This window comes from Physeter macrocephalus, chromosome 11 (assembly GCF_002837175.3).
Source record: "Physeter macrocephalus isolate SW-GA chromosome 11, ASM283717v5, whole genome shotgun sequence".
NCBI lineage: Eukaryota > Metazoa > Chordata > Mammalia > Artiodactyla > Physeteridae > Physeter > Physeter macrocephalus.
The window spans coordinates 49,396,805-49,423,864 of record NC_041224.1 but is presented as its reverse complement, the minus strand read 5'-3'; the positions used below and the strand labels follow the sequence as shown (position 1 = coordinate 49,423,864).

The 27,060-nt window shown below is 36.8% G+C and overlaps 1 protein-coding gene across 4 annotated transcripts in view; it reads left to right on the top strand.

The window, feature by feature from the left end:
• RFX7 (regulatory factor X7) overlaps positions 1-27,060 on the top strand; it is a 157,868-nt gene that overhangs the window by 28,767 nt on the left and 102,041 nt on the right. For all 4 annotated transcript variants that reach the window (XM_055087969.1, XM_024128749.3, XM_024128748.3 and 1 more), the window contains exon 3: positions 26,695-26,728. In XM_055087969.1, coding sequence (XP_054943944.1) covers positions 26,695-26,728 — 34 coding nt within the window. The remainder of the gene's footprint in view (positions 1-26,694; positions 26,729-27,060) is intronic.

The following is a 27,060-nucleotide window of genomic DNA, read 5'->3' as shown; positions in this document are numbered from 1 at the left end:
AATCAATTGAATAGAAAACCAAAATATGTTAGGATCCAACATCAGAGTTAGTTTCTTTGCAAAATCCTGTTAAATGGTCAAGACTCAGGAATGATGAATCAAGAAAAAAGTAGATAGAAATAATATTAGGGATGAAAAATGAGATATAACTATGGATGCAGAGAGATCAAAATAAGGGAATTTGTAAGCAACCTTGATGTCAGTAAATTTGAAACATTAAATGCAGTGGATAAATTTTTTAAAAACTTTAAATTACTTCAATAACAGAAAAGCTGGTTGCCCTTTAACCATTACGGAAGTTGAATCTGTTCTTCAAAAATTGCCTACAAAGAAGATACCAACTCACAATAGTTTTAGAAGTGAAATCAACCAAATATTCAAGGAACAGATCATTCCAATTTTACACAAATTTGGAAATTAGAAAAAGAGAGAATACTCTGTGGTCATTGTAAAATATGTTAAACTCTTTGGGTACTGGCTGGACCTATTGATGCAACCTTTTTTATTTATTTATTATTTTTTAAAATTTATTTATTTTGGCTGTGCCAGGTCTTAGTTGCGGCATGCAGGATCTTTCGTTGGGAGCTCTTTGTTGCAGCAGGCGAGCTTTCTCTCTCTAGTTGTGGCGCACGAACTCCAGAGCGTGTGGGCTCTGTAGTTTGCAGCACGCAGGGTCTCCAGTTGAGGCGCACAGGCTCAGTAGTTGTGGCACGTGGGCTTAGTTGCCCCGCAGCATGTGGGATCTTAGTTAGTTCCCCCACCAGGGATCGAACCCATGTCCCCTGCATTGGAAGGCGGATTCTTTACCACTGGACCACCAGGGAAGTCCCCTGTTGACACAGCCTTAACAGAAAAAAAGCAGAAGCGACAGTATGAGACTTTAGAGAATAGTTTTTAAAAGGTGCTGCAGCTTCTTCCTCACTCTGTCTGTTGGATTACTCATTCTTGGAATAGCCAGCTAATTATCATAAGGACACTCAAGGCTATGGAGGAACCTCTGTTTGAGGAGGTGAGGCCCCCCACCAACAGCATGTGATTGGGCCATCTTGACAATGGATACTGCAGCCCCTGCTGACATCCTGACTGAAACCGCATGAGAAACGCTTAGATCCCACCCAGCTAGGCCACTTCCAAGTTCCTGACATACAGAAACTGTTAGAAATGTTTGTTGCTTTAAACCACTAAGTTTTTAGGTAATGTATTACACAGCAAATAACTAATATATACTGTTACTCATTTTGTGAAGCTAGGATAATCTTGGCACCCAAATCAGGTAGAATATTTAAAAATGGTCTTTAATTTTACTATACCACTCAAACATAGGAACAGAATGTCCAAAACAAAAATAAGAAAATTGAAGCCAAAAATGTTTAAAAAGGTAATATATCTCAGCCAGGTTGAGTTTTACAGAGTACAAAGTTAGTGCATTAGCAAATCTATTCATATAAATGACCACTTTAACATGCAGGAAGACAAATTATTTACCTGTGATGCAGGAAAAGAATTTAATAACATTCAGTAAGTATCTGTTTATGATAAAACTCTTAACAATCTAGGACTAGAACTTTCTTGATTTGTTAAAGGGTATCTACAAAGAAACTACAAAAAACATACCTATTAGTGAAAAAGATTTAAAATATACTTTTTAAAATCAGAAACAAGATGGGGATGTTTCTTATCACTCTTATACACATTGTACATTCAGAAATAAAGAAAAAAATAAAATGAGTTAAAGTTAGGAATAATTACAAGGAAAAAGCAAATTTATGGGTTAATTTGTATAGAAAACTCAATCTACATAAAAATTACTGAAATTAAAATAATCTAGCAAGAGTCATTTGCATTTGCATATACAACAGTAATTTTATCTAAAATTTATATACAATTACAAAATTTAATTTAAAAACATATTCAATAACAAAACAAATAGGTTCTTGTAAATAAATCTAACAAGAAATGTGCAAACCTTTTAATAGATTTTAAAACCTTACTGAAAGATTTAAAATAATTTAGACCTAAATAAATGGAGAAACTTACCATGTTTATTTAAAGACTACTGTGAAGATTTTTTTTCATTTCTTACCAAATAGTTCTACAGATTCAATGCAATTTTAAACAAAATAGTGTTTTTCAAAAAAACCCACTATCTAATTTTAAGCTTTTTGTGGAAGAGTAGTCAAGATGCTCCCAAAGAAGGACAAAGTTAAGAACTTGCAATACCAAATGCCAAGGCTAATTATAATTATGACTACAGTATTTATGGCACAAGGGTTCCAATTTCTCCATATCCTTACCAAGACTTGTTGTTTTGTTTTTTTGTTTTGTTGATAGTAGTTATCCCAATGGCTGTGAGATGGTATCTCATTTTTCAGCCTATGGAATTGCTCCAGCACTGTTTGTTGAAAATCTGTCTTTCCTCCATTATTGCGTTTGCTCTGCTGTCAGAAGTCAATTGAGCATGTTTGAACGGGTCTGTTTTTAAGGTGCTCTGTTCTATTTCATTGATCTATGTGTGTTATCACTCTGCCAATATGGTGGTAATCCCAGCTTCATAAAATGAATTGAGAAGTTTTCCCTCCTGTTCTATTTTCTGGAAAAGACTGTAGAGTTTGTGCGAGTTCTTAAATGTTTGGTAGAAATCCCTAGCATTTCTGAGCATTTAAATAAAAGTTTATTTAATTCTAAAATTTTATTAATTTTGTGTCAGCATAATGATAGAGAAAGGATAAGTCACGAACTGAGAGAACATGGTTGCCACATAACTGAAAGATTAGTATTTGAAATATATAAAGAAGTCCTCCAGATTACTAAGGAAGAGAAACAAGTAAATAGAAATTTGGGCAAAAAATGTAATCAGGCATTCCATAAAAAGGAAACATGTTTGTTTATTTATTTATTTTTGGCTGTGTTGAGTCTTCGTTGCTGCGCACGGGCTTTCTCTAGTTGTGGCAAGCTGGGGCTACTCTTCGTTGAGGTGTGCGGGCTTCTCATTGCGGTGGCTTCTCTTGTTGCAGAGCACAGGCTCTAGGCATGCGGGCTTCAGTAGTTGTGGCAGGCAGGCTCAGTAGTTGTGGCCCACGGGCTCTAGAGTGTAGGCTCGGTAGTTGTGGCGCACGGTCTTAGTTGCTCCGCGGCATGTGGGATCTTCCTGGACCAGGGCTCGAACCCATGTCCCCTGCATTGGCAGGCAGATTCTTAACCACTGCACCACCAGGGAAGCCCTTGGCTTTTATTATCTAAATTGGCACCCTTATAGGTATTTTAGATTTCTTTTCATTCTAGACAGTGTAGCTGTTTCATGTGTTTCTGTTTACATTAATTATTCTGGTTGCTTGTTTACTTTAACTTTGTGCTGTGATGTTCACAGAGTCCTTAAACATGCCTAATTTCAACTGCAGCAGCTTTAGAATCAGATGAGTTTTTGACCCTGACTCCTATTTGATTTCATAAAGTTTCTCTTTTGGTTTTCAGGAGCATAAAGACCAAAATAAGATTTGGGAAGGGTAGGATTTTAATTAAATTAATCTTGTATTTCTTAGACATTATGACTTGAATATAGGAAGAGTGTAGGTATTACAGCTCTCCAGACAGATCATTGCCTTTTATACTGGACCAAATCAAAAAGGTGTTCCTGATAATTTAGTCCTTAGAGTTTTTGTTAGAATATTGTTAGGAACTATACCTTCAAAGCCTACCCTAACAATACAGTATATTCTGTTCTTAAAGCCCTTACCAACACTGTAGCGTTGATTCTCCCTGGGGTTGTGGAAGTAGTCTTTCTTACCTGTGCTTCCAGATCATTATTTTACAGCTTGAGATACTAGTTTCTCAAGATGATCCATGAGAGTAAAGTATCTTTGTTAAATTAGTTGGGAAATGCTGCATACTGTAGCCCTCTTTCTGACCTACTCTAAGATGGATACAGTGCATGGTAGCATGTTAAGGTGCATGAACAGTCCTGTATTATAAGGATGGGGGAACCTAGAATATGTTTAATTTTATTTAACTCAACATTTCCTAAATTTACTTGAATATTGGCCACTTTTCACATGGGATACCTATTTATATTAGGAGGAACAGTCCTCATAAAATGCAACTCTAGAATAAATACCAGCAATATATCACTAATGTATACTAACCTTACAGTTCTCAGTTCCAGATGACTGGCTGCTAATATTTTCATACTCTTTTTTACTTGACAACTACCTTCTCCCTGTATTATGTTATAATCCCTGTATTATGTTATAATCCCTTATTGACTACAGCACATAAATGGTTTATCATCTATGCCTGTGATTCTTGGTTTTAAGTGAAGGACAACAGGATATTAGCTTAGTGACTTCTTTTGGTAGGGACAGATATTGGGATACTGATCCCTTTATTGTCCTAGTAAGATCTAGAAAAGGAATTATTCCACATGAATCATGAAGGCAGTCTACCCAAGAGATTGATAGTTTCATATACTTTTTAAGGAGTAAGTATAATTAAAGAGTAACAGATGACCTGTTTGGTCTCTGCTTGCTTACCTCTGAAGCCATCATCAAACGTACTTATATTCTTTTAAGTATAGCCCAGGAGACATACTGTGCCATACACCTGTGCTATCCAGTACACTAGCCACTAGCTACATGTGGCTATTGAGCACTTGAAATATGGCTAAATCATATTGAGATGTGTTAAGTAGAAAATACATACTGGATGTCAAAGATTTAGAAGTATGAAAAAATGATCTAAAATATTTTAATGATTTTTATATTTAAATACTGAGGTGGTAATTTTTTTTCTCTCTTAATGTCTTTATTCTTTATTAAAAAATTTTTTTATTGGAGTATAATTGCTTTACAATGTTGTTGTAGCTTCTGCTGTACAATGAAGTGAATCAGCTATATGTATACTATATCCCCTCCCTCTTGGACCTCCCTCCCACCACCTCCCCCCATCCCACCCATCCAGGTCATCACAGAGCACTGAGCTGAGCTTCCTGTGCTTTATAGCATGTTCCCACTAGCCATCTATTGTACACATGGTAGCATATATATGTCAGTCCTAATCTCCTAATTTGTCCTATCCTCCCCTTCCCTGTCCTGTGTCCACATGTCCGTTCTCTACATCTGTGTCTCTATTTCTGCCCTGCAAATAGGTTCATCTGTACCATTTTTCTAGATTCCACATCTGTGCATTAATATACGATATTTGTTTTTCTCTTTCTGGCTTACTTCAGTCTGTATGACAGACTCTGGGTCCATCCACATCTCTACAAATGACCCAATTTCTTTCCTTTTTATGGCTGAGTAATAGTCCATTGTATATATGTACCACATCTTTATCAAAAATATTTTAATGATTTTTATGTTGAAATACTGAAGTAATTTTTTGATGTATTACTTATAAAATATTTAATTAAAATTAATTTCATCTGTTTTTTACTAACTGTGACTACTGAATAATTTAAGATTACTTATGTGGCTTGTATTATATTGCTATTAGTCAGTGAGACTGTAGATAATTTTCCCATGAACTGACAGATCTTGAAGAACTGAAGGTTCTTTAGGTTTTTATAAAGCTTTCTGGCCCAGGGAAGAATTCTGGTTTTGTTTTGAAAACTTTTGACCTAAGATCAAATGATCCTTCATTCTGTAAGTCTCTTTGAAGTATCCCAAGAAGAGATTATTACCATACCTTCCTTTATGAAATCATGCTTTGGGCATAGAAAGATGAAAAATCTAGATGTTTCTAACTGTATCATTAATAAATTATTTTACCTATTTCCATTGATAACTATTCTGTCTTTAAAATATATCAGTCTTAGTATCTTCCTTTCTGAAACATCTTCTGAGCATTGAATATCTTTGATCTCCTTGGATGATCTTCTACTTTATAGATTGGAACACTGTTTTTAGGTTAGGCTCTCTGCTTTTGGTTCTTTTAGTGCTTTGGGGGAAAGAATTTTAGTATTAACTATCAAATTGGTTTTTACCTTTCTGACAAAAGTCCTTGATTCTTGAGCTTAAATGGCAGACAGTAGGACATTGAACTTGGTGGCTTCATTTTTTTGAACAGATATTGAAATACTGAACCCTCTACAGTCCTAATAAAATCTAGAAAAGAGTAGTAGTAAGTCATGTCTCAAGAAGGCAGTATACACGAGGGTCATTTCAAGTACAATTTTAAGAAATATTCTTGTAGCCGTTTATATGAAACATTAGCATAGTTTCTTATCTGCACATCAAGCATCATTGCCTGCATTTGCCATCTTAGAGGAAGTCTCATTTTAAGTTCAGTCCTCTATAGCCATCCTCACTTTGGTTTCCTTCTTTTAGAATCTCAGTTAAGCATCTAGTAATGACTACCACAGGTTGGTATAATGCTTTTTAGTTTAAAAAGACTTACACATATGTCACCTATTGATCACACATAAGGTACCTCCAAAGAAAATGAAGTCACTTATCTTTATCTCTGTTTTTCTCAATTTAAAGATCTGCCTTATCTCTGATCCTGCTTTTTCATAAGGTAGCATAAGAAGATATGAAGCTGCATGGCTGTGTAACTCTTTTTCTGAAACTATGCAGTAGGGGGAGAAGAATAGTTTACCCCACTGGGCTACCCACATGATTCTGTCCTCTGCATATTTTAGTTTGTTTTTGAAAGTTTAATATGTTTGTTATAAAAATTCAAACAAAAACAGAAAGTGTAAAAAGTTTTTTTTTTTTAAGTTTGAAAAGAAAACAGAGCCTCTCAAAAATCTCATCTTCCAAAGAAAACGGAGTCACCTTTATAGATGGGTCTCTATGTGCATGCACTTGTCTCATGTTTCACTTCATTATTTTTATGGGCACTGTTAACCTGTTCTGTTTGGAACCTGAGGCTGCCTCTGCAGATCAGCACTAGAGGGCATTGAAGCCCAGCAAAGAGTATATGGCTTGGGAGCTAGTCAAAGCCTTCATCCAGCTCACTTACTGGCAATACCTAATGCTTTTTGGAGAAGTAAGTTTTCAAGTGATGAGACTAGGGCACAGTTTTTCTTCTTAATTAAAATATCAGTGTAAAATAGAGGCATTATTATCAGGTAGTATTTTTTACTGGATAATGGGGCAAATAAAAATCAATGTGTGACTACCAAATGTAAAATAGATAGCTGGTGGGAAGCAGCCACGTAGCACAGGGAGATCTGCTTGGTGCTTTGTGACCACCTAGAGGGGTGGGATAGAGAGGGTGGGAGGGAGGGAGATGCAAGAGGGAAGAGATGTGGGGATATATGTATATGTATAGCTGATTCACTTTGTTATAAAGCAGAAACTAACACACCATTCTAAAGCAATTATACTCCAATAAAGATGTTAAAAAAAAATCAATGTGTGACCTTCACAAGCCATTTAATCTTTTTGATCGTTAGTTTCCTTACCATAAATGAAAAAGGATTTGACTATTTAGTTTCAGTTAACATTTATTAGCAATCTGTTACTTGCTTGTTTTTGCAGTATGGCTTTTATATAAATCATCTTGTTTAATCGTCACAAAAAATTTTGGAGGTATCATTCCTCAAGAAAAAACAGTTCATCTAAGTAAGAAGCATATCGTTGGTAGTGGCAGAGTTCCTTCTTTCAAAAACCACAGTATTGGGACTTCCTTGGTGGTCCAATGGTAAAGAATCTGCCTTACAATGCAGAGGACGTGGGTTTAATCCCTGATCAGGGAACTAAGATCCCACATGCTGCGGGGCAACTAAGCCTGCACGCACCACAACTACTGAGCTCGGGCGCCTCAACTAGAGAGCCTGCACACTGCAAACTACAGAGCCCATGCACTCTGGAACCTGCGCACCGCAACTGCAGAGCCCACGTGCCCTGGAGCCTGCGTGCCACAACTAGAGAGAAGCCCGTGCACTTCAAAGAAGAGCCTGTGCGCCACAACGAAAGATCCCGCGTGCCACAACTGAGACCCGACACAGCCAAAAAATAATAAATTAAAAAATAATAAATAAATCTTTTTAAAAAATGATATTTTTTCCTGCTACATGTATTATGGTGTTTCTTACTACATAAATTTCTTTGAAGGAATCTTTTTAACTTTAAAAAGTATGTTGTATGAGCAAATGCTTTCCTGTTATTTGACTGCACATTTGAATCCTGTTGACTATTTGAATTTTTATTATCAACCGGAAAATCTGCATTGAAAAAAATTGGGCAAATGCATAGATTGAGACTAAAGAGAACAGCCAATATGTTCAGTACCCTGCGTCCCCAAAGTACAGATTTTTACGATCCTTTTAGAGCAAATTTTAATGGTAAAAATCAGCATTTGGAACAACCAGCTCATATAATGAAAGATGCCTGTATGTGGAAGAACAGCAAAAAAAGGAAAAATAACTCATTAGAAACTTTTTATGAAAATGAGTCATTATAGTCTAAACTTTATAATACAGTCATCCCTCATTATCTTTGGAGGATTGGCTCTAGGACTCACCTCGGATACCAAAATCTGCGCCGCTGAGATCCCTAATATAAAATGGCGTAGTACAGTTGGCCCGCAGATACTGAGGGCTGACTTTACTACCAACATAATTTTTCAGTATCACTCAGTAGACATTGGTTTTAATGGATGAATCTGTGATTCTTAAGTATTCTATATAGTCCTCTCATAGAATTTAAGTCCTTCAGAGTTTTAATCAACATCAGAAGGTTTCTAGGTCTCAAACTATTCTCTTAGCTTTAGGACCTACATGGTTAGTTTGCTTTTCTTTCAAAAAGGAGCTACTAAGTACTCCCACTTTCTAAACGTTATTTTGAAAAATTTCAGTTGTATACAGAAGGAGAGAAAATGCAGTGAACTCTCCTGTCCTTATTCAGCTTCAACAACCAGTGTCATAGCTAATCTTATTTTTATATAACCCCATCTATAACCCTCCACTGATTATTTTGAAGGAAATCTCAAACATCATATGATTTCATCTGTTAATAAATATAGCTCTATGATTAACACACAAAAAAAATAGTGATTCCTTAATATTTGCAAGCATACAGTCAGTGCTCAAATTTCCACATCTCATTTTGTTTTATTTTTTCCTTTACAGTTTGTTTGAATCAGCATCCATACACTGCTATTGGTTGACAATCTCTTAATCTGTAGATGTTCTTTTAAATTTTTTCTTGTAGTTTTTTTATTTGTTGAAGAAGCTGGATCATTTGTCCTCTGGATTTTCCCACAGTCTGGGTTTTGCTGGTTTCATTCCCATGGTGCTATTTAGCATATTTTTCTTCCCCTCTTTTTCCTGTACAGTGGTATGTTCAAATAATGGGATACTATATGTATTACTTTGCTAGGGCTGCCGCAACCAAGTACCACAGAGGAGGTAGCTTAAACAACAGAAAATAATTTTCTCATAGCTCTGGAGGCTAGAAGTCCAAGATCAAGGTTTCAATATGTAGACATGGTTCAGTATTTCAGCAAGAATACTCCCTTTCACTCTTATGGAGCATACTTCTTATACTATAGTGAACTAGATACCATAATGTTACTCTAGGGAGTTGTTTTTCTGTTGAGGGCCACTGAGACAAAAGTCATTCTAAGTCTCATTCTTTTCTTTGTTTTCTATTGTCCCCCGCCCCCATTTGACTTTCAGGTTAAGAATGGTTGGGAGGAGACTATTCACCCATCTGTTGATTGTTCCTGTATTATTTAGTTAAGGATATAGAAGCCACATGACTGTTCTGAATAGTAGTAAATACAGCTTACCTTTGAACAGCTTTTCCAATCTCTCTAGGCTTCCTGTGGTACATATAGCCACCTTTCCTACAGGAAAAATTCAGCTAGAGTTATTATATCGAATTCTTGGTATATCTTTGCCCTTTGCACTTAGGCTTTGATGAACATTCTGCAAAGACTTGATGTAACAATCAAGTGATGCTTACAACATCACAGTTTACTGGAATTTTGAACCAATTCAACACCAGCAAGGCCATATTCTCATCCTGGGAGAGAAAAAGCAGAGTCAGTATCAGTTACACATGAGTCATATCTTTGCCGCTAACTTTCAAGAGTTCTGGAAAGTCATCTTCCTGCAGACCACCTCTGAAATGTTTTAATACCTTTTGACTTGTATGGGTCTGATATTTAGTTTGTACCAAGGACTATGATCTGAATACTTTTCCCCACACTCCCATCTCTACCTTGCCTTCCTTTCTTTCCCTTTTCTTCCCTCTATTCCTCCTTTTATTGATCACACATTTATAACTGCTTAATATGCACCAGGAAAAGTGCTTTTAAGAAACAGATTAATAAGACATAGGCCTTGTCTTCAAGGGAAAGGGTGGACTGCTGGGACCTTTAGTAATCTATATGAAAAAAAAAAGCTTATATCACATGCAGAATCCAGGGAAATTTAACCCCCTAAATGTGAAAAGCAAACATTAAAAAAAAAAAAAAATCTGTGGCCTCATGATAAGGAAGACTTTTCTTTTTTAAAGGAAGACTTTAAGATACCAAAAGCACTTCTCATGAAGAAAAATATTAATAAATTTGACTATATTAAAATAAAAGCTTTCTATAAAACAATGAATGCCATAAAAAGAAAAACAAGCTGCAGATGGGGAGAAGATATATGTAATTCAAATAATTGGCAAAGGATTAGTATCCAAAATATAAGTGGGCTCCTCTAAGTAAATAAATATGTATATATATATATATAATATTGGCAAACAACCAAATAGAAAAATGTGTAAAAGATATGAGTAGGTAGTTCACAGTCAAAAGGTTAATGGTCATTAAACACGTAAAGATGTTCAACCTCACTAATAGGGGAATGCATATTAAAACAACAAAATATTTCACACACATGAGATTGGCATAAGTCTGTCATTACCACATTTTGGAGAGGATAGAGAGAAATCATTCTCATACACAGCTGATGGAGTGTACTTTGAAGGGCAATTTAGCAATAATTAGAAAGTTGAAGATCAACATTCCAGAATTCCCCTGCAAGGTTTGTCTATGTATGTTTCTGTATGTGTCTATCTGAGGAAAAGTCTTGGCAGTGTGTATAGTAAGATCTGTGTGCCACATGTTTGTTGCAATATTGTGTGTTACAAAAATAGAGCTGGAAATACCATAAAAGTCCTCAGTGAAAGAAGGTATAAATAGAAAGTGGTATGTTCAAATAATGGGATACTACATGTATTACTTTGCTAGGGCTGCCGCAACCAAGTACCACAGAGGAGGTAGCTTAAACAACAGAAAATAATTTTCTCATAGCTCTGGAGGCTAGAAGTCCAAGATCAAGGTTTCAGCAGGGTTGATTCCTTCTGAGGGGTATGAGGGAAGGATCTTTTACAGGGCATTCTCCTTGGCTTGTAGATGGCCCTCCCCTTATGTCTCTTCACATTATCTTCCCTCTGTATTTCTCTGTGTTCACCTTCCCCTTTTTTATAAACACACCAGTCCTATTGGATTAACGTCCCTCAAATACTGATTTATTCATTTTGACTTGATTGCCCCTATAAAGACCCTATCCCCAAATAAGGTCACATTCTGAGGTACTGAGGGTTAGGACTTCAACATATGAATTTTGGGGTGGGAGAGATACAGTGCAATCCATCACACTATGTAACAGTTAAAAATGGATAAACTAGAATGAATCAAAATAGATAAACTTCTAAAGCCTATTAGGTAAAAGGAAAAAAAGATAGAGTGATATATGCATCATAACTCTATGTCTATAAAGTAAACAAAACTGCTTTACATAGTTTATGAGTATACTCACATCTATAGTAAAAATCTCAACATTTATGGGAATGGTAAACAGCAACTTCTGGATAGTTCTCACCACTGAGAAAGAAATGCAATTGCAAAAGGACCATAGCAGCTTCAGTTTTATCTGTAAAGTTTTCTTCCTTAAGGGAGCAAAGGCAAAATGTTCAGATTTGTTCAAACTGGCTGGCAGGTCCATGAGTGTTATTAATATTCTTTGTAACTTTCCTATATTCCTGCAACTTGATAACTTAAAAAATAATAAGAGAAAAGAAAATATTAACTCAGTGAATGGAATAATGTCACTAAGTTGAAAAGCTAATTTTAGTAATATAACCAGTAATTAAATCATAGGCAAAAGTTATAGAGTAGTTATAGAGTAGTGACAGTTAATTCTGGTTGAAATTAGTTTTAATGTTCAGAGCAATAAAATGAATTTTATGATAAAATTAACAAACATTTATAATACAGGCATACCTTGGAGATATTACAGATTCGATTCCAGACCACTGCAATAAAGTGAATATCAGAATAAAGTGAGTGGCACGGATTTTTTGGTTTCCTAGTGCATATAAGAGTTATGTTTACAATATACTGTAGTTCATTAAGTGTGCAATAGCATTATGTCTAAAAAAAAAAGCAATGTACATACCTTAATTTAAAAACACTTTATTGCCAAAAAATTCTAACCATCACCTAAGCCTTCAGCGGGTCATAAGCATTTTGCTGGTGAGGGTCTTGCCTTGATGTCAATGCTGTTGACTGATCAGGGTGGTGGTTGCTGAAGGTTGGGGTGGCTGTGGCAATTCTTAAAATTGCAGTAAAGTTAGCCACATCGATTGACTCTTCCTTTCAAGACTAATTTCTCTTTAGCATGCAGTGCTGTCTAATAGCATATTACCTATAGTAGAACTTCTTTAGAAATTGAAGTCAGTCCTCCCAAACCCTGCCACTGCTTTATCGACTAAGTTTATGTAATATTCTAAATCCTTTGTTGTTATTTCAACAATCTTCACAGCATCTTTACCAGAAATAGATTCCATCTCAAGAAGCCACTTTCCTTGCTCATCCAAGAAGCCACTCCTCATCCATTCAAGTTTTCTCATGAGATTCCAGCAATTCGTTCACATCTTCAGGCTCCACTTCTAATGCTGGTTCTCTTGCTATTTCTACCACCTCTGCAGTTACTTCCTCCACTGATGTTTTGAACCCCTCAAAGTCATCCGTGAAGGTTGGAATCAACTTCTTCCTACTCGAATCATGAATGGAATCTAGGGTGGTAAATCCTTTCCAGAAGGTTTTCAATTTACTTTGCCCAGGTCCATCAGAGGAATCCCTGTCTGTGGCAGCTATAGCCTTACAAAATGTATCTCTTAAAGAATAAGACATGAAAGTTAAAATAAGTTCTGATTCATGGGCTGCAAAATGTTTGTGTTAGCAGGAGTGAAAGCAACATGAATTTTGTTGTACATTTCCATCAGAGCTCTTGGATGACCAGGTACATTATCGATAAACAGTAGTATTTTGAAAGGTATCTTTTTTTTTTCTGAGCATAAGATGTTCAATAAAACATGTTATGAACAGACGTGATTCCATCTAGGCTAAGTAGATTTAGCATAATTCTTAAGGGCCCTAGGATTTTCTTAGTGGTAAAATGAGCATTGGCTTCAACTTAGTCATCAGCTGCATTAACCCCTATCAAGAGAGTCAGCCTGTCCTTTGAAGCTTTGAAGCCAGGCATTGACTTTTCCTCTCTAGCTATGAAAGTCCTGGATGGCATCTTCTTCCAGTATAAGGCTTTTTTGTCTATGCTGAAAATCTGTTGTTTAGTGTAGCCACCTTCATTATTGATCTTAGCTAGATCTTCTGGATAACTTGCTGCAGCTTCTACATCAGCATTTACTGCTTCACCTTGCACTTACATGTTATGAAGGTGGCTTCTTTCCTGGAACCTCATGAACCAACTTCTGCTAGCTTCAAACTTTTCTTCTCCTTCATCGAATTGCAGAGAGTTAGGGCCTTGCTCTAGATTAGGCTTTGGCCAAAGGGAATGTTGTGACTAGTTTGATCTTCTTTCCAGACCATTTAAACTGTCTTCATATCAGTAATAAGGCTGTTTTGCTGTCCTATCATTCATGTGTTCACCAGAGTAGCACTTTTAATTTCCTTCCAGAACTTTCCTTTGCATTTGCAACTTGGCTGACTGGTGCAAGAGGCCTAGCTTTGGGCCTGTCTCAGCTCTCTACATGCCTTCCTCACTTAGCTTAATCATGTTTAGCTTTTGATATTAAGTGAGGGACATATGACTTTTCCTTTCACTTGAACATGTAGAGGCCATTGTAGGGTTATTTATTGGCCTAATTTCAATATTGTTGTGTCTTAGGGAATAGGGAGGCCTGAGGAGAGGGCGAGAGATGGGGGATTGACTGGTCATTGGAGCAATCAGAACTCACACAACATTTATTGATTAATTTTGCCATCTTATATGGGCTCAGTTCATGGTGCCTCCAAACAGTTATAATAGTGATGTCAAAGATCACAGATCACCGTAACAGGTATAATAATAATGAAAAAGTTTGAAATATTGCAAGAATTACCAAAATATGACAAAGAGACATGAAGTGAGCAAATGCTGCTGGAAAAATGGCACCTGTAGATTTGCTTGATGCAGGGTTTCTCATCAACCTTCAATTTGTAAAAAATGCATTGTTTGTGGAGAGCAAAAAAGCAAAATGCAATAAAACAAGATATTCCTGTGTCCTTTGTAAAAAGCAGGAAGTTCACTTTTCATACTTGAAGAAGTTTGAACTTTTGAAGTGACTCATTTGTGGAGCACTGTGTTGGGCATGTTAGGGAACATCTTATATGTGACTCAACACATGACGTATAAATGACTTTATTTTCTACAGTCTAGAGCAGTGGCTCTTAACTAGGTATGTATGGTAGTAGGTGGGGCATTTTTGGTTGTTACAATGTCTCTTGACACTTAGTGGGCAGCATCTAGTAATGCAAAACATCCTGTAATGTATAGGACAAACTAGTACAGTAAAGAAGGATGCCAATAAATGTCAATGGCCCATTGAGAAATGTTGGTCTACAGGCTAATTTCCTTTCAAAGCAGATCACCTGAAGGTTCATAAAATCAGATAAGAACTGTGAAACAGTAACTATTTTTAAAGCATTTTGGGTTATAAAAATAAATAGTACTTTCTTGATTAGTCACCGGTAGCATCAAAATGAATTTTTCTTAGTTTTATGATAACAATTATTTGTTTTACATTGAGGTAAAATTTACATAACATAAAAGTAACCATTTGAAGTGTACAGTTCAGGGACTTCGCTGGTGGTACAGTGGTTAAGAATCCACCTGCCAATGCAGGGGACATGGGTTCGTGACGTATAAATGACTTTATTTTCTACAGTCTAGAGCAGTGGCTCTTAACTAGGTATGTATGGTAGTAGGTGGGGCATTTTTGGTTGTTACAATGTCTCTTGACACTTAGTGGGCAGCATCTAGTAATGCAAAACATCCTGTAATGTATAGGACAAACTAGTACAGTAAAGAAGGATGCCAATAAATGTCAATGGCCCATTGAGAAATGTTGGTCTACAGGCTAATTTCCTTTCAAAGCAGATCACCTGAAGGTTCATAAAATCAGATAAGAACTGTGAAACAGTAACTATTTTTAAAGCATTTTGGGTTATAAAAATAAATAGTACTTTCTTGATTAGTCACCGGTAGCATCAAAATGAATTTTTCTTAGTTTTATGATAACAATTATTTGTTTTACATTGAGGTAAAATTTACATAACATAAAAGTAACCATTTGAAGTGTACAGTTCAGGGACTTCGCTGGTGGTACAGTGGTTAAGAATCCACCTGCCAATGCAGGGGACATGGGTTCGATCCCTAGTCTGGGAAGATCCCACATGCCGCAGAGCAACTAAGCCTGTGTGCTGCAACTACTGATCCCGCATGCAGCAACTACTGAAACCCACACCTAGAGCCTGTGCTCCATAACAAGAAAAGCCACCGCAGTGAGAAGCCCATGCACCACAACGAAGAGTAGCCCCCGCTCAACGCAACTAGAGAAAGCCTGTATGCAGCAACAAAGACCCAACACAGCCAAAAATAAATTAAAAATAAATAAAGTGTACAATTCACTGGTATTTAGTACATTCACAGTCTTGAGTAACCAACACCTCTGTCTAGTTCCAGAATTTTTGTCATTACCCCAAAATGAAGCCCCATATGCATTAAGCAGTCATTTCCCATTCTCCTGTCCTCTCAGCCCCTGGCAACCACCAATCTGTCTTCTTAGATATTGTGGGTATTTTTTATATATGAAATCATATAATATGTGACCTTTTGTGTCTGCCTTCTCTTACTTAGCATAGAATTTTTAAGATTCATCCATGTTTAGCACATGTCAGTACTTAATTCCTTTTCGTGGCTAAATAATCCCATTGTGTGGCTGTATTGAATTTTGTTTATTCATTCATCCATTGATGGACATTTGAGTTGTTTTCACCTTTTGGCTCTTGTGAATAGTGCATCTGTGAATATTTATATACAGGTTTTTGTTGGCATCGCTGTTTTCATTTCTTTGGGTATATACCTAGGAGTAGAATTGCTGGATTGTATGGTAATTCTGTGTTTAACTTTTTTTTTTTTTTTTAAGAAGATGTTGGGGGTAGGAGTTTATTAATTTATTTATTTTTGCTGTGTTGGGTCTTCGTTTCTGTGCGAGGGCTTTCTCTAGTTGTGGCAACTGGGGACTGCTCTTCATCGCGGTATGTGGGCCTCTTACTATCGTGGCCTCTCTTGTTGCGGAGCACAGGCTCCAGACGCACAGGCTCAGTAGTTGTGGCTCACGGGCCCAGTTGCTCTGCGGCATGTGGGATCCTCCCAGACCAGGGCTCGAACCCGTGTCCCCTGTATTAGCAGGCAGATTCTCAACCACTGCGCCGCCAGGGAAGCCCTGTGTTTAACTTTTTGAGGAAATGCCAAACTGTTTTCCACAGCAAGTTTACCATCTTGAATTCCCACCAGTAGTGTAGTATAATCGTTTCAATTTCTCCACATCCTCACCAACAGATCCCAGTTATATTTAAGATGACATACTAAGTAATTGAATCAAAATGTCAGGATAGGGCTTCCCTGGTGATGCAGTCGTTGAGAGTCCGCCTGCCGACACAGGGGACACGGGTTCATGCCCCGGTCCGGGAAGATCCCACATGCCGCGGAGCAGCTGGGCCCGTGAGCCGTGGCCGCTGAGCCTGCGCGTCCGGAGCCTGTGCTCCGCAACGGCCGACACAGGGGACACGGGTTCATGCCCCGGTCCGGGAAGATCCCACATGCCGCGGAGCAGCTGGGCCCGTGAGCCGTGGCCGCTGAGCCTGCGCGTCCGGAGCCTGTGCTCCGCAACGGGAGAGGCCACAACGGTGAGAGGCCCGCGTACTGCAAAAAATAAATAAATAAATAAATAAAATGAAAAATCCCCAAAATGTCTGGATAGTGGGATTCAGGGTAGTTTCTGTTTTTTATATTTTTCTGGCTACACCTTTTAACCTTTATAGAATTAGCCACTATTACTATGGCTATTTTTTTAATGTAAAATTTTATTTGTTCTCATTTGAGCAAACTAAAAGTAAATGCTTCACATTCATTATTGACAAGTGTAAGGTTAAAATTCGTTTTATATGATGGACTGTGAGGTGAGTTGTAATCCACAAAAAAGATCTGAAGTCTTAATATATTTTAACAGAAGTATTTTACAAGAGAAGAATGTAAGAGTTTGATTTGTCCTGGCAAGACTAGAATGCAAAAGGTTCTTACGGTTGATGTATTACACGGTACCTCTGCTACCTCAGATTTTCTGTGGGTGAGGTCTCGTGTCTAGTGTTCACAGATCTCTATTTCTGCAACACAACAATTTTGAATCAAGAATATAGGAATTGTGAGTCTGAATTCAAACTTGGGGACTCCAAATAAATTTAGAAGTAGCACTGAACTTTTGGATGGAGGCCAAACTGGTGTTGGAAGAGATGAGTGGGAGTCTCTTAGAATGATATTATTTGCATTAAACAAATAGTTTAGAAACAATTTGTTTAAAGTGGGGAAACAGAGGTTCTGAAATGTTTTTAGCAAGAGAAGTCTCTAAGTGTTCTTTCATGCATCCTTTTACTTACAGTGTATTTATTATATACCATGTGTGTTTGGCCCATGACTGTTAATTTAGTTATTGTATCATATTTTAAGTCTGAAGAAAGGGAAATATTACAGGGTATTTTTGTGAAGTGTTTCTTTGAGGTAAAGTAGGCTTAGATTAAGTTATTTGTTTTTGTTTTTTAAACACGTGCTTCTTAAATTTACTCTCTTTTGTGTAGTCCTACTGGGTAAGAAAGTTTTCCCCAGCTTCACTCTGTAATTTGATTTAGGGAAAACAAAATATGCTTTCTCAACCTGTACCCCTGTTCCTTAAGTTTTTATATGCTCTCCTTGCTGGTGTGTTTTCCCCTTTTTCTTACTCCATAGGTCTAGGATTAAGCTTTACTTTATAACATTGTGGTGATCTGACTTGATATGCGAAGATTGAACTAAAAGATTTAGAAGATGAATGATTGGCATGTTTCATAAACTTTGTAATTACAATAGCACAGCAAAATTATCATCCTGATATTTTGTTTTTATCTAATACCAAAATACCAGGTTGATACTATTTAATTAAAATGTTTACAAAATAACGATTTTTTAAAAAAATCAGTGAGACCAAAAGTTTAATGCATATCAAATATTATCAATTATCAACAATTCAGAAAATGTCAAAAACCTTATAAAAATATTAATGTTAAATATATATTATTTGAACATAAGCTATTTGTGGATAAAATTAACAAAATAGTTTTATTCAAAAATAAAAATGAAGAACACAAGTGCAGGTTCAAATGTGCATCAGTGGTTCATTGTCGAGCAATGATCATATGTTTGTGAATATTTTTCCTGCTGCTGAAGAAGTTTTCTTAAACTTAACGAGTTGAAATAATGGTGAAAAAATAATATAATCCCAAATATATTCATAGATAATCTCATTTCGTGTTTGATAGCTTTGAGATTTTTTAATTTAAATTTTATATATTTGTTTCATTTTTGATTGAAGTTTTAATGCTCATAGTTTAATGAGTCGAAAAGGTCTTACAGGGCTTCCCTGGTGGCGCAGTGGTTGAGAGTCCGCCTGCCAATGCAGGGGACATGGGTTCGATCCCTAGTCTGGGAAGATCTCACATGCCACAGAGAGGCTGGGCCTGTGAGCCATGGCCGCTGAGCCTGCGCGTCCGGAGCCTGTGCTCCGCAGCGGGAGAGGCCACAACAGTGAGAGGCCCGCGCACCACAGGCCACAACAGTGAGAGGCCCGCGTACCACAAAAAAAAAAAAAAAAAAAAAAAAGAAAGAAAAAAAAAGGTCTTACAAGACTAGCTAAGAAGAACCGCAGTCCCCCAACCACTAACTCATTGCCTTGTCAGAGGGAAAAGCCAAGTGCAATAAATACCCCCTCTCTCTTTTGCTCTCTCACCTCCTTCTCGTGACTAATATCAGCCCACTGGAAACCAAAAGGGAAGGAAGCCATATAGATACAATGCATAAAGGCCAACCTCCTTTTGCAGAGGGTGGGAATTGGATCTGAAAGGGCAAACAGGAAAAATTTAGCCCAATAGTTTTAATTTCTAAGACACCACTTTTTAGTGACCTTTTTTTTTTATAGTAACATAGTACCCAATTTTTGGTTTTTACCTTTGTGAGTATTAAAATTTTTTTCCTTCTGTCATGGTCTTCTTCCTTCCAAGTGAGGGTTTCATGCCCCCTTTATAAGGGGAATGTTCTGTCTTTCATATTAGAGATTTTCCCCAATTGTATACCCATCTGAGTGAATTTAAGAGTGAGGCACAAAAAGCTGACAGGAAAGTCTTTGCAGGTGGATGGGGCTTCTGCTTTCTCATTCAGTAGGCCTGAAGTGGGACTTACAAATTTGCATTTCTAACTACTCCCAGGTGTTGCTAGTCCAAGAATCACATTTTAAGAACCATTTTATTAAGGAGACTCACATCTATGAAAGGAATGGATTGGAAGGAAGCAGAGAGAAAGTTAAGCTGCAGTGCGGAGAGTTCTGAAGCTAGAATGGCCCATCAGAGATGTCCAAGTTAAGACAAAGAGCTGGGCCTTTATTACCCCCATGTTGATAAGCCTCTGGATGTGGGCTGTCCCTTGAAGGAGATATGACCTTAGGGAGTGAAGTTTTCTTCAGCATAGGTATCCCCATAGGGGGCTGACAACCGAGGGCTTTCTGCTGGAAGTACTCCCAGCAGGTGCGGGGGACAGAGTCCTTCTTTCCTGAAAAGGGGAAATGGGGCAATATATTACAGAGTCCATATATGCTCTTTCCCAGTCATTTGCTGAGCTTCTTTGGATATGTAAGTTTGTGTTTTTCGCAAAATTTGGGGAAATTCTGGCCATTATCGGGTATTTTTCTGTCTCATTATCTTCTCCAGTGGTACATAATTAGACCACTTGATATTGTACTATGAATCTCTGAAGCTCTGTTTATTATTTTGAAGATCTTTTTCTTTCTCCTTTAGAATCAGTAAAATGCATTGATTTATTTAGTGGTTTAGTGTCCCCTTTTCTGCTGTAGCTGATCTCCTTTAAGGTAATCCAATGAATTTTTCATTTCAGATATTGTCCTTTTTACTTCTAGAATTTCCATTTGGTTCTTTCGTTTTGGTTCCGTCTCTCAGCTGAGATTCCTCCCAGGTGTACATTTATTATGACCATATTTTCCTTTAAATATTTGAATGTAATACTTGCTTTGAAGTCTTCATCTGCTAATTCTGATGTCTAGGTCATTCAGGATTTGGTTTCTTTGAGCTGCTTTTTTTTCTTGACTCTGGGTCTCTTTTTCCTTTGTTCTGGTAAATTTTGCTTGTGTAATGGGTATTGTGAGTGATATGTTGTAGACTCTGGATTCTGTTATTTTTCTCTGATGAGTGTTAATTTTTTTTATCCTGGTTGCCAGTTAACAGGGCTGGATTCAAACTCCAACATTATCTCTTCTGTGTTAAGTAACAACAAAAGTCTCAACTCACATCTTTACACCTTCCAGCTATTGCTTTCTGCTGGTAACCTTGGAGTCTTCCCCAAATGAAGGTCATCCAAATATTTGGGCATAGTTTATACAGAAATTTTGTGACATTTCCCTTTCTGGGATTCATCTTTATTTTATAGTGGCTCTGGCAGCCCTAGACTTTGTCCTGTGGCTCCTCAGCTAGCAAGAAGGCAGATTTCTGCTTCCGTCCTGAGTGATTGTTGCTGTGTGGGCAGATAAGTGCTGTCAGGCAACAGCCCTATAAATACAGCTCCTACCTGGTGCAGTTCCTTCTTTTAAGGATGACTTCCCTCCAGTTGCTACCTGTTTTTGGTCTTTTTTTAAATATTTTAATGTTTGTTTTTATATTTTATCCACAGTATATAATTGTTAAGGGTGGGAAGGTTACTCTAATATAAGTTAGCTTGTCATTTCAAAGCAGAACATTAAAATTTTGCAGCATTATTTTATTTTAGTTCAGTCAAAACATCCATTATTCAAAGAATATTTTAGGAAATTGTAAAACATCCACTAAATGGAATATTACGATACATTATGTTAAACTTTTGAAACAAAATTTGGAAACAACAAGGATGTCTGCTATCATGCTACTCTTCACCTTTAGATGAGAGATTTTAGCCAAAGTAATTAGATAAGAAGTGGGGGATGGGGGTGGGGAGAGGCCTAAAGATTGGAAAGGAAGAAAAATATTTACATTAATTGTAAGTGAAATTATTATCAGCAAGAGAACCTACATACTATTAGAACAGATAAGAGTTCAGGAAGGCTGCTGGATATAAGGTCAGCATAGAATACCAATAGTTTTTCTGCACATCAGCATGCACATTAGCAAAAGCCAATTAGAAAACATATTAAGAAAAAAGAGGTACAGTTTACAATACCATCTACAAGCTACCTAGTACTCTATAAAAAGAGATATAGAGAAAATTACATGACATTTTTACAGGACAGACAAGAATAAATTCAAATTATCAGTCAACTCCTCCGGTTCAATCTATAACATCAGTGCAGTTCAATAAAACTCTTAGGACTTTTGTTGAGTTGGAAAAACAAAAAGCTCACCTGGAAATTAGAGGTCCAAGAATTCTCAAGGCTGTTCCGAAAATGGTTGAGGAGTGTCATACAAATTCAAAGTGTGGTGTTGGCTTAAGTATAGACAAGTAGATTAATAATAAAACTGAAAAAAAGCTGGAAACAGATTCAAACATATATGTAAACTTGACATAATAAAATAGAGAACAATTGGTTTGCCAAATACCAAACAAGAATAAATTCTGATTAAAATAAAGATCAAAAACAAAAAAGCTAACTTCATAAATTTTAGAATGAAATACAGAATGTCTTTAAAACCTTAGCTAGATAGGATTTCTTATGACAAAAAACACAGGTCATAAAGGAAAAAAATTAATAAATTTTACTAAGTCAAAAATTTAAACTTTAGTAAGTTATTAAAATGTACCACTGGGGCTTCCCTGGTGGCGCAGTGGTTGGGAGTCCGCCTGCCGATGCAGGGGACACGGGTTCGTGCTTCTTATGACAAAAAACACAGGTCATAAAGGAAAAAAATTAATAAATTTTACTAAGTCAAAAATTTAAACTTTAGTAAGTTATTAAAATGTACCACTGGGGCTTCCCTGGTGGCGCAGTGGTTGGGAGTCCGCCTGCCGATGCAGGGGACACGGGTTCGTGCCCCGGTCCGGGAAGATCCCACATCCCACGGAGTGGCTGGGCCCATGACCCATGGCCGCTGAGCCTGCGCGTCTGGAGCCTGTGCTCCGCAACAGGAGAGGCCACAACAGTGAGAGGCCAGCGTACCGTAAAAAAAAAAAAAAAAAATGTACCACTAACAAACTTAAGATAAGTATATGTAACAAGCAAAAGATTAGTATCCAGAATATATTAAGAACTACTCCAATTTAATAAGAAATCATCAACTCCACTTAAAAATGGGCAAAAGCCAAGAACCAACAGTTTATAGAGGAGAACCCATTGTAGTCAAGAAGCAGGTGAAAAGGTATACAACAATGCTAGTAATGGGGATAATGACAAAGAGTTTTTCATACCCATTAGAATGGTAAGTTTTTAATATATGTCAACATAATATATGTATCATATATAAATGGCATATGTATATACATTTTTTTTGCCGAAGTTGACAGGAAAATAGGGACTACATATACTGCTGATGGAAGTATGAATGTATACAAGTGCTTGCGAGAGGAATTCTGTAATACATAATAAAACTGAAAAGATATATCCATGAATCCTAGAAAATCAACTTTTAGACTTATAACTGAGAAATTTTTGATTGTGAGACATGTACAAAGATGTTATTGCAGCATTGTTTGTAGAAAAACTGAAAAGTACATAATTGGCTTTCAGTAGAGGAATGGATGAATAAATTTGATAATTCATTCAATGGAATACTTTGAGCAGTTGAAATAAATGGACTTCATCTAAGTGTGTCAACATGGAAAGATCTCAAAAACAGGGTTGAGTGAAAAGGACTTTTGCAGAATATATACAATGTAATGGCATTTATATAAACACTTAAAAGCTTCATGGAGCAATAGTGTATGTTGCTTGTAGATCTAATACAGGTATTGAAATACCACCTGGGAAGGTTATACATCAGATTAATGATGATTGTGTTTGGGAAGGTAGGGGTGGGTGTGAGACTGGACAGAAGAACAAAGGGGACTTAAATGTCTTCTATATCCCTCTATCATGTTTGTGTTAAGTATGAAGGGCTAGATTTAGATGTGTTCCCATTTTACTTTATAAGCTTATTCTTTAAAAGGCTGTCTTTTACATGTTCTTTGCAGAGATTTACCAAGTTGTTTGTTTGTGATAGGAAGTTACAGTCATCCTCTTTAGATATCCTGTAGAACAGTCAGTTTCTCGAGAAGGGGAATATATTTAGATCTATTGTTTTTAAAATAATAAAATTTTCAAGTTCATATTAATTTCTCTAAAAACGCTTTCTTAAGTGGTCCCAAAGAGTTGTCTTTATATGGGGGACTAAATGTTTGTCATTCATTTATTCAACAGATTTTATTGAACATCTAACATATGCCAAATGATAATACAGCAGTGAGCAACATAGATGAATCCTGCTGTCATAGAGTTTAAATTCTAGACAAGGAAGATAGCCAGTAAACAAATAAATTAATAAAAATATAAAATGGTGGTAAGTGCAGTAATGAAATTTAAAACAGAATAAGAGGGGTAGAGCATGGTGGAGAGTATTTTACATGAGGAAGTAGTCGGGCAAGAAGTGTCTGTGAAAGATAATATTGAACAAAGTCATGAGGAAAGTGAACAGATAAGTTATATGGGAGAAGATTCTTAGATGCTGACCAAAAAAGCCAGTGCAAGGCCCTACTCCTGCCTTGAGAAGCAGCATGGAGGACAGCGTGGCAGGAGCTGAATGAATGAGGAGTAGACTAATATGAGATGAGATTAGAAAGATAGCAGACGGCTGGATCATACAGGGCTTTGTTGGCCGTCATAAGGACCTTGGAGCATAGGACTAATGTGGTGGACGGTATCACTCTGGCCACTTGGTTGAGAATAGCCCACAAGGTTGGTGGTGGGGATGTAAAGATAGAAGCAGGGAGACCAGATAGAAGGTTATTATAACAATTTTGAAAAGAAATGATAATGGTTTAGACCAAGGTGGTGAGAAATGGTTGTTTTTTTTTTTTTTTTGGCTGTGTCGGGTCTTATTTGCCGCACACAGGATCACCAGATAGAAGGTTATTATAACAATTTTGAAAAGAAATGATAATGGTTTAGACCAAGGTGGTGAGAAATGGTTGTTTTTTTTTTTTTTTGGCTGTGTCGGGTCTTATTTGCCGCACACAGGATCGGCGTGTGGGCTTCTTTCTAGTTGTAGCACTCAGACTTGTCTCTAGTTGTGGCACGTGGGCTCAGTCTTTTCTCTAGTTGTGGCATGCGGGCTTCTATCTAGTTGGGGCATGCAGGCTCAGTAGTTGCAGCACGTGGGCTTAGTTGCCCCGTGACATGTGAGATCTTAGTTCCCCGACCAGGGATCGAACCCGAGTCCCTGCATTGGAAGGCAGATTCTTAACCACTGGACCACCAGGGAAGTCCTGGTTGTATTTTTGATATATTACTTTTTAGCATCAATTCTTAATCTGTAGATTACCTTCTTATCTCAGGGAAACTGTGGGAGTTATTAAGAAGAGGGAAGAACAGCACACTTTAGCTGCTAATGAGTGAGAAGCTATACACACAATCTCCAAAGATTTTAAACGTCTAAAGATCTTCCATGGGGTGGTAAGGAGGGCATTTCAGTTCCTCTCACCTAGAGGTATCACTTACTTTTCCTTTTAGTCATTGTGAATTTTGCAGTTGAGCTTAATCCAGTCATGCTTTGTTCTTTAAATAATGAAATTTGAAATTCAAGTACAGGTGTAAAGCTTTGAGGTTACTGATTGAATTAACTGAATTGTGATTTAAATACTTATTTTTACTTACTCTATAGATTAACTGTATAGCTATCTACAAAGGTAAATAACCACTTTTTTTTTTGCATTTATTTGGCTCTAGAACCTTTGATGGAAAATAATTTGGTTTGTAACATCTATTCAAATTAGTATATAAACTATCTTTGAACTTTTGCATGATTTCATTGCATTTGCACTTTGATGTGTTAAAATCCAAATTATAGTTCAGTTATTTTATACCGGCTTCATTAGTATTATATATTAATTGTTCACTTACATTCAGTAGTTCAGTTAAATTTTTATATAGTGGCTTTTTGTGTTATTTATTTCTAAATATAGTCTTTCTCTCCAACTTATTACCGTATTAGCTAATCTTTATTATTACTTTTATGTCTATGGATTATGTGTGTGTGTGTGTGTGTGTGTGTGTGTACATGAGAGGGGGGAGAAAGAGAGGAGGGGAAGAGAATCTACTTTTTTTTAATTTTTTTAATTTTTTGGCCGTGCCACGGGGCATTCAGGCTCTTAGTTCCGCAACCAGGGATGGAACCCATGCCCCCTGCAGTGGAAACGAGGAGTCTTAACCACTGGACTGCCAGGGAAGTCCTCGAGAGAATCTACTTTGTAATAAGTCTTTAGAAATACAGATAATGTTACACCATTATGGCTTTTAAATGCTAAACAAATCATTGTCCAGAGTGGCAGGCATACAGTAAAAATCATAATTCATTGTAAACTCTGTGTTCTATTTCTATGTGTAATAATACATCTGCACTTTTATGTATCACTAGAAACAAACTTTGTACAAAAACATCTTTTACGGGCTTCCCTGGTGGCGCAGTGGTTGAGAGTCTGCCTGCCGATGCAGGGGACACGGGTTCGTGCCCCGATCCGGGAAGATCCCACACACCGCAGAGCGGCTGGGCCCGTGAGCCATGGCTGCAGAGCCTGCGCGTCTGGAGCCTGTGCTCTGCAACGGGAGAGGCCACAACAGTGAGAGGCCCACGTACTGCAAAAAAAAAAAACAAAAAAAACCCATCTTTTACAAAGACAGAGCATATCAACAATAGAGTGACTGTAGCAGTGAACTCAGAAAATACCCTGATCATGCTTTAGGATTAAATTTAGTACAATGAGTGGGAAATAGATTTTTGTTTTGCTTTGTGAAACATGCAGTTTTAGGTTATGATGCCTAATCTTAAGAAATTTTGCTTATTTTTTTCATAGTACAGATAACGAATTACCTTGTCGGTTTGAAAATACTTCGAACATTTAATAAATTTATCAGTCTTATTAACTTAACTTTCTTTTTCTTTTAGCAAAACTATACAATCTAAAGTGGACTGCATTTTGGTAAGTAAAATAACTAATCTTAAAGTTCTTTTGTTATAAGGCTTTTCCCACTATATAAAATACAACATTTTTGAGTAAATATTTATTTTAAGTGTAACTCAATTTTAGTGAATAAAATTTGACATTTAATTACAACCCTGGGGTGAACTGGCTATGTGCTGTCTAGATACTTTCCTATATCTCATCAGTAATGAAATCATAATCTGAGGTAATTGCATGATTTTGAAAATTACTGGCTTTTACTAAAGATCACTTCTTTTAATAAAGTGAATGTTTATTTTTCTGTTCTAATAACTCTTAAAGGATTTGTTAAAGAAAAAAATTCAAGATAT